Source organism: Leuciscus leuciscus (genome assembly GCF_965113295.1).
Source record: "Leuciscus leuciscus genome assembly, chromosome: 3".
Lineage (NCBI taxonomy): Eukaryota > Metazoa > Chordata > Actinopteri > Cypriniformes > Leuciscidae > Leuciscus > Leuciscus leuciscus.
Window position 1 is genome coordinate 43,232,717 of NC_138727.1, and position 15,879 is coordinate 43,248,595.

The following is a 15,879-nucleotide window of genomic DNA, read 5'->3' on the forward strand; positions in this document are numbered from 1 at the left end:
CTTTCAACCAATACTGCAGCGGGCGCATGCGAAGCAGACCCAGCTGAAGCACTGAGGATGCTGAAGCCATGAGACCCAGCATCCTTTGAAACTTTTTGAGCGGGACTAAAGTGCCGTGGCGAAAAAATCTCTGTCATGCGCTGAATACTTAGTCTGCGCTGCGGCGACAGCTGTGCTGTCATAGACAGCGAGTCCAGATCTGTGCCCAGAAAAGATATTTTCTGACTGGGAGACAGTGAACTCTTTGCCCAATTGACTGTGAGACCTAAATTCTCGAGGTGATCGAGTAATATGGTCCTGTGTTCTATGAGCTCCGACTGTGATCGAGCTAGAACCAGCCAATCGTCCAAATAATTCAGCACTCGTATGCCTCGGAGCCTGAGGGGTGCGAGCGCTGCATCCATGCACATCGTGAATACGCGAGGTGCCAGGGATAGGCCGAATGGCAGGACTGTGAACTGATATGCCTGGCCCTCGAAGGCGAATCTCTAAAATCGCCTGTGACGTGACGCTATTTGTATTTGAAAATAAGCATCTTTCAGATCTATCGACACGAACCAGTCCCCTTGGCAAATTTGCGAGAGGATTTTCTTGGTCGAGAGCATTCTGAACCGTCGTTTCAGAAGTACTTTGTTTAGTCGTCTTAGATCTAAAATGGGTCTGAGACCCCCGTCTTTTTTTTTTTTTTTTTGGTACCAGAAAATATCTGCTGTACATGCCCCCTTCGCTCTGAGCTTGTGATAGGGGTTCTATAGCCCCTTTGCTCAGTAACTTCGCTATTTCGGCCCGAAGTAGGTGTGCTACTTCCTTTTTCACCGTAGTATCGATTCGCGCCGCTTTGCGTTGCGGGCGTCGACCGAACTGTAGCGAATAGCCTCTTTCTATAATGTCTAGCACCCACTTCGAAACCCCGGGTAGCCTTGCCCATGCGTTTGCACGAATGGCTAGGGGTTGAATGCGAAGCGCGCTCTGGTCGCTCAGCGACAGAGGGGCTTCAGTGTGCTGCAACATAAGCGTCGCGCTTATGACATTTGAGGCAGGGGGCGCGCTGATAACAGCGGGCAGATTGCCCGCGCTCGACTCCTCTGCGGTGGTCAATCGAGAGGGGGAGGGCTGGGCGAGTCCCGTAAGACCTGTCATGTCCATGTTTGAATGTGGGCGTGGGATAGCGGGCACATTTACAACACTGAGAGCATTGTCTGCCTGAGCAGAGCGAATGCATGTTGGTTTCGTTTTACAGAAACCTTGAGACATGCAGAACGTAGTGTTTGTGGGCACTGGGCAGTGGGCACATTTACCACATTTAATGCGCAATCGATCTGGGTCGATTTCATGTGCGCGAGCCCTGTGTGACGGGCTGTGTTTCTGTGTAGGAATGAGCACTGGGCATTTTGTCTACACTCATAACACCATCGGCCGTGGCCGGAACACCAGAAAATACACTCTATGGGATTTATCTGGGTAGCCGTAAAGCGGCGTTTGTGTGCAGGCAAGCGGGCTGTGTCGCCGACTTATTTACTGCAGAATACACTGGAACAGTCGCATTTACTGGAACTGAACGAGCGAGAAGTTGCCATAGTAACAGAGAGCGTCAACACGCTGGCGTTTGTTTGCAGGTGTGCGTGTATTACAATAGACTCGTCCACTGCAATATTGACATTTTCCAGAGAAATGTGTGAGAATGGAGGTAGTGACACACGGAAACCATAGAAACGGTGCTTGGGTGCAGGCGAGCGGGTTGTACAACGCGCTCGTTGGCTGCAAAAATACACATCTGCAGTCGCCTTTTCAGGGAACTGACAGAGCGAGCATTGACGGCAAAATTTTTTTTTTTTTTTTTTGCCGGTAGACCTGGGATCGAACGCGGGTCTCTCGCGTGAAAACCTGAGAATCTGCCACTGGGCCACAGGGGAAGACTCAAAGGAATTTATATAGCGCGAGTATTATCAGAGAAACCTGTGTTTCTGTGTAGGAATGCGCACTGGGCATTTTGTTTACACTCATAACACCATCGGCCGTGGCCGGAACACCAGAAAATACACTCTATGGGATTTATCTGGGTAGCCGTAAAGCGGCGTTTGTGTGCAGGCAAGCGGGCTGTGTCGCCGACTTATTTACTGCAGAATACACTGGAACAGTCGCATTTACTGGAACTGAACGAGCGAGAAGTTGCCATAGAAACAGAGAGCGTCAACATGCTGGCGTTTGTTTGCAGGCGCGCGTGCATTACAACAGGCTCGCTCACTGCAGTATGACATTTCCAGTCGCCTGAACTTCAGAGGGGAATGAGAAATGTGTAAGAAATAGAATTCGGCCCGGCCGCAGCGGGACATTATCACTCTTTTCTCCTTTCGCCAGTGACGCACGGGAACCATAGAAACGGTGTTTGGGTGCAGGCGAGCGGGTTGTACAACGCGCTCGTTGGCTGCAAAATGCACATCTGCAGTCGCCTTTCAGGGAACTGACAGAGCGAAGCATTGGAGGCATAATTAATCTGCCGTTAGACCGAGATTCGAACTCCGGTCTCTCGTGTGAAAAACCAAAGATTCCGCCACTGAGCCACAGGGGAGAACACAAAGGCTTTCAGATGCACGAGCATATAAGAGCGTCAACATGTTTTCTTCGGCGTTTGACGCGTGAATGGGGCACAGAAGTAGCTTTCTTGTACGTAAAGAAAACTAACCCCGACCGTCCGCTTCCAGCCTCCCCTGTGAACGGCGCATTTTGCGCGGCTCGAACAGAGGGAGAGAGAAAACTAGCCCCGTGACCGTCCGCTCCTGACATCCCCTGTGAACGGCGCGTTTTGCGCGGCTCGAACAGAGGGAGAGCAGGTATCATCCTCCAAGCAGGCAAGGCAAGCGGGCGCACCGGCGAGCTTTGCGGGTTGGGGGGGGAAAGGGGCGTCTTGAAAAAGACGCCCGGCTCTTTTAGTGCAAAGAGAGTGTGTGTCGCGGCGGCGAACACACACACATACACAAAACACAGTAACAGAGAAAAGGATATGTACGCCGGAAAGCGTCAGCAGAAACGGCGACTGAAGGCGGCGAGATGTCGACCAGCAGCTTCAGATGCACTAATCCCGCTGGGTGCTTGCAATCAGACGGCGCGGCTTCCTCTCAGGATCCAGCGATGCGTGAGCCCGCTGAAGAGATGAAAAACTGACCAAACCAGCCTCTCTGGGCCGTATTTATAGCCCTGGCCCCACCCGATTTCGGCGGGACATGACGTAATGGGCGCGAAGCGCCCTCATTGGTTCTGACGTCATGAGGAGCCTCTATCGATAGGCTGGTGCAGTTGCCGCAGAGCAGCCAATGGGCGCGCGAGCTGTCTCGCCCATGTCTGCATGCTGCTGCAATGCGTTTTACATTATTGCAAAATTAAGGATAATTTTTGGCTTCAATATCTCGAGGAAAAGAGGTTTTCCCCTAGCGTAAGATATCTTACGCAAGTACGAGAGACCTCTCGTAAGAGAACCTCTATAGTATGAATGCCAAGCCAGTTGACAATTTCACTTTGTAAAGAAACACTACGCGCCTATAGACAACACGTAATTGGCAATGGATATTCAACATTGTCATAACCATTACCATGTCAAACACGTAATGTGCGCATTCGCATTGTTGTAGTTTACACGGAGATGGTAAAATTTTTTCAAAAACGTGCATTTTGAAATGTGTTTTCAAACGTTTGTGTTTTCAGGCCATATCTAATTATTGGGGTGGACTTGTCGCCCTCAGTGTTCCTCAATATACTCGTGGTTGTGGTTACGCCCTAAACGAGTGAAACCAGACAACTGTGTGACAAAAACCAGTACATTGGTCCCAGATGTGGAAAGATATCAAAGGTGATTATTCTCTGCATTTGGCATTGGAATAAAGGTAGAGAGTAAAATCATCATCCTCTATGCTGCTCCAGCCAAATATGGAGAAACACTAAAGCCCTCTCAAGTCACTTCTGCTTTGCTCTAAACTGATCTAGTTTTGCTTAGTCTCAGAGCTTTGAAACTAAAACAACAGAACGCAAAGCCTTAGAAAAATGAGAAAGAGGAAACTGGTGAAGAATAAATGGCAACAGAACGCTCAGAGGGATGTCAGTGTCAACAGTGGTGAGCAAAGCTGATCTGTGCTGAGCAAAGCAGCCAGAGTTGTGAATGTGTGTGTTTGTGTGTTTGCCTCACAGGATGATTTTGCGGGACGGAGCAGCGAGTGTCAGTAATGCTGTAATTTTGCGTCACAAGCTTTTAATCCTAATCTTACTGTCTGACCTTTGACCTATGTTCATCAGAAACTTAACGAGGTGCTTCAGTAGCAAAAAAATCTGCATTTCTGAAGATATAATCTTGTCACATTGCTTAATACATGAATCATGTCACAGATTACACATGAAGCCAGGTCATGGTTCGTGCACAGTTCATTGCACTGGCATTATGTGAACAACCACACACTGAATGTTACTTGTGTTTTATTTATTTTCTATTTATTAGTTTCTATTTGTATTTGACTTTTTTTTTTATAAATGTTTTTAATATTTTTCATAATTTTTTTTATATTTTTCACTCAAAAATTTAACATATAATTTTTTAATAAATGTTATTAATATTTTTTCATCATTTTTCTTATATTTTTCACTCAAAATTTTAACATTTATTTTAACACTCATTTTTTGCCAGCCTGTTGACAAATGATTGATTTTTGTGATTAATATTCCCTTCAGATGCTATTTCTGTATTTCATTCTGCTGTATTCTACATTACAACTATACTACAATACTACAGATTATTGTTGAATTTCCTCATTTAATTCCAGATTTCCTCATATTTTGCAAAAAGTGGCCTGTGGTGCTCTATGTTTCAGATCGCCAGTGTCCTCATTTCCATATGATAATTGATAATGATTGTGTCAAAGGGATTTGCATGACTAAATTATCCTGGATAATTATACCAGCAAAACTGACTGGATATGCTTAAGCTTGACAGGAAAGAGTTTAGGGAGTGCATACTTGAAGATATAAACATATTACATTCAACATTTAGAAAATTTTGAACAATAGGGGCCTCCCATGCTTCTCTCACCAGATGTATTGTGTCCACTACAGTAACTTTCACAAAATATATATTTTGTAAAAAGTATGAAAAAGACAAGTATGAAAAAGAAAATTTAAAGTATTTAATTTGTGATTTCATAATCTGTGCATTATGCTTATGCAATAGGGTTTAATGTTTAAAAGCATGGATGTTCCTCATGGATATTTGTCCACATCTTTTCCCAGCTCCCCAGTGAGTATCTCTCCCCTGATTAATTTAGGAAAAAAAGATCAATGAAATGTCAAGTCCACAAATTCCTGAAAATATACCTTGTGTTTTCATTAAGCCAAATCGATCAATAACATGTCCTTCCCACACTTCAAAATGAGATTCACTGGCAAGCATTTGTAGGTTTCCTTACTTCTAACCACAGCCTATCACTGCTTGCCGTATGTGAACTTCTCTTTGAGGAACAGAGAGGTGCAACTGCAAAAAATCCAGCATACACATATTAAAGCCAATCACTAAGAATAGCACCTTTCAACACTGGGGTAATAATCAAGACATAAATTATCACTTATCTGCAGCTGCCAATAGAACTTCCTTTTACCCCTGATCAGTATCAAGAGAAAGAATGCCTGACAAAATTATTCTCTTTGAAAAGGAAATATGGCAGCACAATTTTCCATTGTGCATCACAATACAGAGTTCTGTCTAGGGAGTTTGGCAGCATTACTTGTACACCAGCTGTTTATGTTGCATGTTAGCCATGTATGATCATACGCAATAAGTCTCAGATAAGCATATGCCATGTATTTCAAAATTAAATGAAGCTGAATGCTATTATTATTGTAATGCAACATATTACTCTTATAATATCTCTTTTTTCAGCTGGGTATTATAGTGGTGGCATTAATGCAGTGCAATAACAAATCTTATCCACAGACATCTGTATACATTGCTAAATCCATTGTTCAAGATGGTAAATTTGTTATATATGTTCCAATTTGAATGCAAATATATTTATCTGTGTTTTTTTGTATTTATTTTGAAGTGAATAAAAGCTGCTTATTATACAGCCTTATCTAATGCCCCAAATGCAAAACCTGAGTATTTGATGTCAGATGACATTAGTATAGCCCCTTAAATTTGTAGCCTTGTTGACTGTCGTGGCTAATCTGCTAAAATCTCTCTCTCTCTCTCTCTCTCTCTCTCTCTCTCTCTCTCTCTCTCTCTCTCTCTCTCTCTCTCTCTCTCTCTCTCTCTCTCTCTCTCTTAAGTTTGGTAACATCAAAAGAACAAGAAAACCCTCGAAGAAAAGCGGAATCCATGTCACCCTCTGTCTTCCTTGACAAGCTCATGGGAAGAATCTCAGGTTATGATGCCAGAATAAGGCCCAACTTTAAAGGTAGTTGTTCTTTTTCTCCTTGAAAGGAATACATTTTGGTAGCTTTAGTATTTTTTTTTGCCACCATTTCTTGTTTCTGATTTGATATCTTTAAAACCATTAGTTATAATGATCATTGGTGTCTATACGAGATTTATCTTTCATGTGGTACAAAGCTGAAGCAGATGTGACTATATTCCGTTTCATGCTGAAATGATTATGTAATAATATTGAGCAGCTCCTGGTTTCTTATTGCTTCTAGATGGTTCTGTTGTGACCCTGAATACATTCTTCCATGCTGTTACAGAATGGCCATGAACCCAAACGATCTCAAACCATAAATCAGCCTGAGCTTTATTAAATTATTAAACTGGCAAAAGACTTCCCCTCAGAAGCTCATTTACAGAAGCCACTAATTCATAAATGTCAAGTAAAGGGATTTTGAAAAGTTCTATTAAAAAAAAGAGAGGCAACGCTCAATGACAGGAACCTGACTTCGCTGTGTTTCACACAGATGCATAATAAAGTAAATTTATCCCCTGAGTTCATTGTACACATCAATATATCAACTGTGTAATTATAGATGTAATTACAGAAATTAATCACATCTGTAATTACATGCAGGTATTTGTTAAATATAAGTACCCCGTAAAAACATGATTATGTGTAAAACATGATAACATGATTTAATTGTCAGTACATAAAGTGGAACCAAATGTTTTCTTCTCTTGTTTTTCTTCATCTTGAATTAACAATTATTCTCTGGAGCAAAGAATATGCAAAAGAGATAAAGCTGGATAATACCATTTAATAAGAAATTGAAAAAAAACAAGTATAAACAGTTATATTAATTGAAGTATTAAATACTTGCATGTATAACAACCTTGGTTAACCAATGACACTTTTAAAAGTCTTTGTATAGGTTATGGTGTATCATGACTGATTTCACTTTACTTTTTTACAGGTCCGCCTGTGAATGTATCATGCAACATATTCATTAACAGTTTCGGCTCCATTGCAGAGACAACTATGGTATGTATTCACTATCCAGCGATCATGCATGAGTTTTCATGCACAAATGCCCCATGCTGGTGTTTACACATTATAAATCAGAGCAATTATTTAGCACTGTGATGATTGTTTCTACAGGGTGTAATTAATGCACTAATAGTCACTAAAAGAGTGTGTTTTGTATGGAGGAAACGTTTCCTGCTTGCGTTCATGTTGTATTACATCTAAATCCAGATTGTGAGAAAGACTGTAGGACACTGTCAGGAAATGTCCAGTGGCTGAACGTCAGAGGGGACACAAACTTGCTTCCATCACCAGGCTCCTAGGAAGTAACCCTTTGTCTTTTGTTTCAGCTCTTAAAATCCTCCCCTTAAAGTGGCTAAATGTAGAATTCAGAAACCCTTGTTATTAGCGACACCAGTGGCCGTTACATGTGGAACTCTCTTGAAAACTTTTAGCACATTATTACTATTACAGTTCTCAAGGTTTACTAATCGTGAAAATTGTTGATTATAGCGTTATATTTAGATCTATAGCATCATATTTAGATCGTGGTATGAAAGGTTGCAGCGGATGAGCATTGTAGTCGATCACAGACATGTTGAGCGCATGAATGCAGTGATCTCGTCATTGTAACTCAATTTCTGCATAATAACGAATGCTTTCATCATAACTAACAGTGCAAACACAATGTAAATAAGAGATTTCATAATTATAACGGCAGTTTTGGCAAGAGTCCATCACGCTGTTTGATTGACAGCTCCAGCAATTGTAAAAGGAAGCGCTCTTTGATCGCTTTCTATATATAAAATAATCACAGATTAAATAAGTTATTTTCATCCTACTAAGAGAAACAATGTGAAGTTTGATTTACTGACAAAAAAAACGATTTTGAGACAAAAACATCTTGACTGTATGCCTACATGAATCATTACATATCAGAAGTCACTGGAGATTTTGTTTAGACATGTACACATAACCTATACATATCAAACGATCTGTAAGAAAAAAAACTTTACTCACTTAAGTGTGTTGCGCCGTTCCTGTCGGATCCAATATAGAAGGTACAGCATTGTTTTTTTTTTGTTTTTTTTAGGCTGTCTGCAAATCTAATGTTGTGTTTTTCCACAACCTGGCACTGCACAACATTTTGCCGTCTTCGAAGGCATCTTTATCACTTAGTTGCACGATCCATTGTTAGCATCACGTCTGCTATTTACCTACTACTACTTTTCATGCTCGAATCAGTGGGCAGGGCTACTGAACTTTGGGTTTCGTGATGTCACGCGTTGTAGTCCCTTCCAGCCGTTTGTTGTAAAATAAAATATCTCCCTTTGCACTGAACTTTGAGCGTCGTAACTTTGCAGATTTGTTTATACTCAGACAGCAACATTACACACTAACTAAAGTTAAAAAAGTGAAATCATAATCAAGGACCCTTTTAATTCCTTAAATCGTTTTTGAGCACCATGAAATTTCACAACCTGAATTAACCTACCTTTGGCAGACAAATGTTTTTCATATATTACGAAGCAGTGGAGAGCAGTATCAGCATGACAGACAGAGTAAGTGAGCGAGCGAGTGAGCGATCAGGTTACCTCCAGTGGTTCACAAGTTGAGTTGGAGACAGCAGTGTGGGTTAACAGCAACCACTGGGGTGAATCACATCAGGAGTAGAGAAGAGACAACAATTCAAACAGCTGTTCATGCAGAAGAAAGCATCCAACCCTTTAGATGCACTTGGGTCTGGATTGCTTGTATACAGGTTGCCATATCTTTAATCCTCCAGGGAATCAGCAAATGAGTAGCAGAAAGGAGTTATTGTACTTACTTGAGCAGTTCATCCCTGGAGGGATCTTGTTTGTACATTATATGCCACCATGGTTGAATAGAAACAGGCTCCAGGTGTGGAACTCTGTGTATGTTGCGCTTTATTTATTTATTATTATTATTTGTCTTTTTGAATATTTGGTCATGTCATACTCTTCAGACAGCCACATTTGGCATTTCACCCCATTACAACACAGATCTACACACAGGAACAAGGAAATGTGCTTTTATCTTACAAAAGTGTCCCAACATTCCTGTCTGTGAGTGCTCATGCTCATCACACACACACATATACTGAGAGTGCCTTGTCACCTTCATCCCTCTGCTTGCTCTGAATAAGTTATACACTGTGAGATGGCACACTCACTCTGAAATAATTATGTCTGAAGAGAATGTGCTTTTGCCAAAGCCTTTCCCTCACTCAGAATGGACTTCTCTTCATAAATATTCCTTCCTTCAAGCCGGGTACAAGACTGTTGCCTTTTACTCAAATCAACAAACTGTTCTATGTGATCTAAGGTACAACTGAGCTCAGTGGCATGACACTTTTTTTTTTTTTTGAAAGGGGGGGGGGGGGGGGGGGGTACATTTTACACCTCAAAATGTAACTCATACAGCACATTTTTTCTCATACAGATTCCACTCTAGCCTGGGAAAACCCAGACAACTTCCGGCAAATTTAGATTTGCTCTGGAAGTAGTCTGGCAAAGGGCTCATTCAAGGCCATTTCTAATCCGTCGAAATCGCGGCACCAATCAGAAACGTTAGGGCGGGCTTTACACGATGACGATCGCTCTGATTGGTTTTAACCCAGAGGCATTTGAGCGACGTCCGTTCAACTTTTAAATGCATTATTATATTCAAATTGCAAACACATGAGGACAGTCTCCATGAAAGACCCACTGGCAGATGAACGTGCTACTACATTTCTCTCTGAAACGGTAGGAAATTAAATTTGATTTAATAGAGGATTTTAACTGTGACAAGATGATTGACAGGGCAGTTTAAGTGACAGGATGCACGCGACAGATCCGTCCGATAAAGATGACGAAGTAGTATGTCCCAAAGCGTGCCTACTTTTTTGCTACACATTCAAAAGTAAATACCTTTCCTTCACAAAAAGAGTACATACTTTTATGGCGTAGTGTAACTTAGGCGAATTGGGACGCAGCATATGGCTTTACACGATGACGATCGCTCTGATTGGTTTTAGGTCTATCCAATTGTGCCCAGAGGCATTTGAGCGACGTCCGTTGGTGACGCCCCTTTGGAAATGAGTTATTAATGAAGTTTTGCCAGACCATAACTCAGTTACTATTGAGAATGGTCTGGTTTTAACCAGGCTAATTCCACTCCATTAGGATGGATAGACAATAGCTCCGTGGACTTATTGTGGCTATTTTTGTAACAGTCATTAAATATGTTTGTCCGACCAGATTTCAGTTTCAAATTTTCACTTTGTCTTTGTTCCGTTGGGTCGGATTGCTTTCTCACCACAAGCGAACCACTCCAGAGTTCGTTTTCAAGTGGGCCGAGACCACCTAATTCAGGCGATTTCAGATCGATTTTTTTTTTTTTGGTGCCAATCCAAACATGATTTCCATGTTCATATGTGCCTAAATTAACCGAACTAAAGGAGAAAAGAGCAGAGTTCTGAAACAAATCCTCCAAACGATACAGGTGATAAAACACTAGATTTCTAAAGATTATTCTTCTTTTTCATCTTAAAAAAAAAAAATCAGTCCACAAATTCCTGTAGCTCAGTGGTAAGAGCATTGCGTTAACAACGCAAGGTTGTGGGTTCGATCCCAGGGGATTGCACATACCTATGTATAAATGTATAGGATAATGCAATGTAAGTCGCTTTGGATAAAAGCGTCTGCCAAATGCATAAATGTAAATGTAAAACTTTCTGGTATATTACATTTCTTCCGGAGATTTTCAATGTGCAGTAATAAACAACATCCTTCATATTAGTTGTCCTTGTCTATAAGATTTACTAGGAGAGGGTGAAGAAGAGGGTGAAATGTCATGGAAAGGAATTCTCTCTAGATATGCTTCCCCATATGTTACATATGGATTAACCCTTCTTAGATTCACTGCCCATACCATCTGGCCCTTGGAGATCGCCTTCCCTCAGCATTAGGGCCATGGGATAATCCTAACATCCAGGAACAAAGACACTGCCATAACAGAACATTATTCTGGACAATCCTCAGTTCCCAGACATCTGATATTCATAATGACAAGTGACACCATTTATATTTCTTCATATGCCACTTAAATTGTTCGCTAAAATGAAAGAAAATTAAAGGACAAGAGCATCTAAACATCTAAGGGATTCTCAGATGATCCACTGCTTTAAAAAAACAACATATTAAGGGGTTGTTGTTGAACATGTCTCCATACAGATAGATTACCCTTTATTTTTTCAGAATCCGGGCACATCTGCCTGTCCATGTGCTGATCTGATGAGCCCAGTTCTGTTTACCAGCTGATAAGAACAATAATCTCAAGATTATCGACAGCTTCATTTAGTGGAGTTAAGATGGTTAACCAAAATAAGGTTTTCAATTACATCCCCACATCGTGAAGATGTTTTGCACGTCTGGACTGATGTGAAACTTGATTTTTGTTTGTAAGTGCCACATTTTTATTTTTTGCCTTTGCTCCTTTTGGCATATGCTTACAACATGCAGGCTTAGAGTTGCCAACAGTTATGCTGACAACATGCAGGTTGAGTGTTTCAATAGTCACCACCAAAGCAGTGAATGTATTGACAGGACTATCTGACTGTTACAGAAGCCGCAGAAATAGGGAGATGTGATAAATTGCTGGCTTGTTGGCACGGGCGCAGATTCCCCCCTCAATGCCATTGAGTCCCGCTTGAGTAGGCAATCATAGAGCAGATGTGTGGAGATTGCCATGGAGCCACTGAAGGCCTGCAGCGGGTTGAGCTTTCGCAGATGCGCTGCACGGGTTCAATTAAGCTCCTCCACACAAACCGTAAAGAAAAGTACAGAGGACAGAATTAGCCGCTAAGTTGATGACAAAGTGGGCAAGAGATTGACAAAGAAGTGGTGTGACATCTATAATGAAAGTAAGGCATGCTTCATCAGCTGATGTTGGCCAATTCTGGCCAGATCTGTAATCTGTGAGTATCAGCTATGTTTCTGTCAACAAACCACTACAATTAGATGTTTTGGGAAGTGGAGCAGAACACTGATGCTTTCCTGTTTGTGGTAATCACCACGCTCCATCCTCAGCCTTGAGACGTTTGCATGACTGCTGACAAGTTGCGGATCTGACACAGTTAACTGTGTTGCACCTATTTCCCATGTGGAACTATGAGCAGAACCTCCTTTCAATATCCCACCACTCATGCACTCAGACGTACGGACCTTCTAATGAAGTTCTTCGAGTTTTTTTAGAAATACAGAGATAAGATATGAACACCGCCCAATTCTCTATCCGCCTTGCTGCCTAACAAATTATATCACCCACGTGCCGTCATCTTCCATTCATTATTAGTGACTGCTTGTCTTATCGCTTTCAGGCAAATTAAGTCTGACCATAGTATATTCTTAAAATTCGGAACAAAATAACCATTGTTGTCAAAAAGCACAAGTTTCACTCTCTACTTGGATGCGTTTTTAACATTTCCTTTCAGCTTTTATTAGTTTCAAATTATTGTAACTCTGTCTGCAAGCTTATTGTTGAGGTTCATTAAGGTTTTTTTCTTCATTACTCATGCAATTCCGCCAGGCCTCTAGGCAAATATCATGAAAATTATGGCATATATAAAACTGCATAACATTTTCCCCTCAGAACTTTAATTTAATATGGGCTGTGGGCTGTGTCTCAAGACAAATGTAATAGCATGTCTGTGATATGTCTCTTCGTCAAATTGACAAAGAGAAAAAAGATCCTGTTTCTCAGACATGCACACATATAGTTTTAATATATTTTAACAGATTTTTACATATTCAACAAAGCATGACAGCATCTTAAAAAAAACAAAAAAACATTTTGCTTCCTTGTCTGTCACATTTCACACCATATACAGCAGGACAGAACAGATCTGATTAATGTTTGAGTTTTGACATGCCCAGTGATTGGATTGGAGAAGTAACCTCTTGGAGGCATAACCTTTGCTAAACTGCTAAGATATTTTATCTAATCTAACTGTTGGCAATGTAACAGTTGGCTAAACTCCATGGCCTGTCATAACATCAAACTGATGATATTACACACCTTATCACAGTACAAAATCATTAATTATTTATCTAACGTGGTGGTTTTCAAACTTGTAGCCCATGTAGTCTGCGGTACTTGTTTTACCCTTAAAGGTTTTTACTCATGATTTTCAGAAGAGTGATGTCACACATGTAATTGTGAAAATGTAAATAGCAGTGCATTGAATGTGTAAGTCTCACACAGTGTTTTACTGTACCGTAATTTTTAAGTAATGACGCTCATTTCCATTCCTAACTTCCAGCAGCTGTGCATGCTTGTACATGAAAGTACCCATTATGTCTGATTTAAAACCAGCAGAGAGGCCTGTTTCAACTCTTCTGTGCTATTTGCATTGACTGATGTTAAGCACTTACTCGTCTCTTAGGATTACAGAGTGAACATATTCCTACGGCAGCAGTGGAACGACCCTCGGTTAGCTTACAGCGAGTACCCAGATGACTCCCTGGACCTGGATCCCTCTATGTTAGACTCCATTTGGAAGCCTGATCTGTTCTTTGCCAACGAGAAGGGAGCGCACTTCCACGAGGTCACCACTGACAACAAGCTCTTGAGAATATTCAAAAATGGAAATGTCCTCTATTCAATCAGGTGAGACTCTTCGGCACCAGTCAGAATTAACATGGGTCATGGAAAGCATTTAAAATCAATAAATGAAATGTCCCAAATTACTGAAATATAATTAAACACTGCATTAAACCATTTCAAATTCCAGCATGTGCTTTGTCCCTATAGAGCTGTATTATCAGTAAGATTCATTATATTTCAGCTGATGGAATAGGTTTCTGATATTGATCAATATTGATGGTCTTCAATTCAGTCTCATACACACTTATTCAACATGGTTACAATTATCATATGTGACCCTGGATCACAAAACCAGTCACAAGTCACATGGGTATATTTGTGGCAGTCGCCAACAATACAGTGTATGGGTCAAAATGATCAATTTTACTTTTATGCCAAAAATCATTAGGATATTAAGTAAACATCATGTTCCATGAAGATATTTCCTACCATAAATATATAAAACATTTATTTTTGTGAGTGAATGCAGCACAATCGCAAACATAAATGGACAACTTTAAAGGCAATTTTCTCAATGTTTCGATTTTTTTGCACCCTCAGATTCCAAATGTTCTAATAGTTGTATTTCGGCCAAATATTTTCCTATCATAACAAACCATACGTCAATGGGAAGCTTATTTATTCAGCTTTGTATAAATCTCAATTTCAAAAATCCCCCCCTCCCACCCGGCTGCACTATCTTCTGAAAATATCAGTCTACAATCTATAGTAATGAGATTTCTCAGCTGACACAGACTTGTGTCATTTTATATAAATTCCCTTTGAACCCTAAAATGTAACTAACCCCAAATGACAGGATAAACAATGTCATTCAACATCAATCACTGCAGTGAAGCTATAAGAAAACAACATTATTGTGGCAGCATGAGGGTTGATGGGTAGTGCTGGAGTTAATAGTGAGTGGTAAATTATGTCAGGCTTTTGAGAAGATATGACGGAAAGCTGAGCAGATGTGAGACGACAGAGGATTCACTCTGACTGAAATTCACGTGGTGCCCTGAGGGAGAAAGAGTGTAATTAAAACATGGCCAATCTGCGGCTGTCAGACTCGTCTCTCCTCTGCTTTAGCCCCGTTCAGAAATTCCACCACTTAAGCAGCTTCGGATGCTCAAAGCCCTCCTCTTTGATTCCCTTCTTTGTCTGAGCTGTGGATTTTCACAAACATTCAGAAAATGTACATTGAATTGCATTTGCATTTTCTTACCATGTTTTCTACTGTTTATTAAAACAAAAGGCGTGTGTATGATTTATAAAATCGATTCTTTTTTCCATTCAATTTTTAGATTGACACTGACACTCTCTTGTCCAATGGATCTGAAGAATTTCCCCATGGATGTGCAGACGTGCATAATGCAGCTGGAGAGTTGTGAGTAATCTCGTATGACCTCCTCTCATCAAGAGCTTGTTATGTAACTCCCCCCACCCCTCGTTCAGATTTGTGTGGAAAGCAAACTGTGTTTCTCATTTGATAATGTAACTTCAGCCGGTAGCCAGGATGAGGTTAATAGTAGATTTGATGTGAAGCATGTCAGGCTTTAGCGTTTACCTGGCATGATCGTGCTAAATTATGTCATTGTATGTGGGAAGGACCCTGAAGACATCTGGCCTGTTGCCTTAAAATCATAACATAGATATACCATCATAGACAGTAACTTAAGGACTCTCTATCTATCTATCTATCTATCTATCTATCTATCTATCTATCTATCTATCTATCTATCTATCTATCTATCTATCTATCTATCTATCTATCTATCTATCTATCTATCTCTACAGTCTGAGTACT

At 40.8% G+C, this 15,879-nt stretch overlaps 1 protein-coding gene across 2 annotated transcripts in view; it reads left to right on the forward strand.

Annotated features, from left to right (window-relative positions):
- glra3 (glycine receptor, alpha 3) overlaps nt 1-15,879 on the forward strand; it is a 64,978-nt gene that overhangs the window by 28,649 nt on the left and 20,450 nt on the right. For both annotated transcript variants that reach the window (XM_082163254.1, XM_082163255.1), the window contains exons 2-5: nt 6,304-6,431; nt 7,375-7,442; nt 13,873-14,096; nt 15,377-15,459. In XM_082163254.1, coding sequence (XP_082019380.1) covers nt 6,304-6,431; nt 7,375-7,442; nt 13,873-14,096; nt 15,377-15,459 — 503 coding nt within the window. The remainder of the gene's footprint in view (nt 1-6,303; nt 6,432-7,374; nt 7,443-13,872; nt 14,097-15,376; nt 15,460-15,879) is intronic.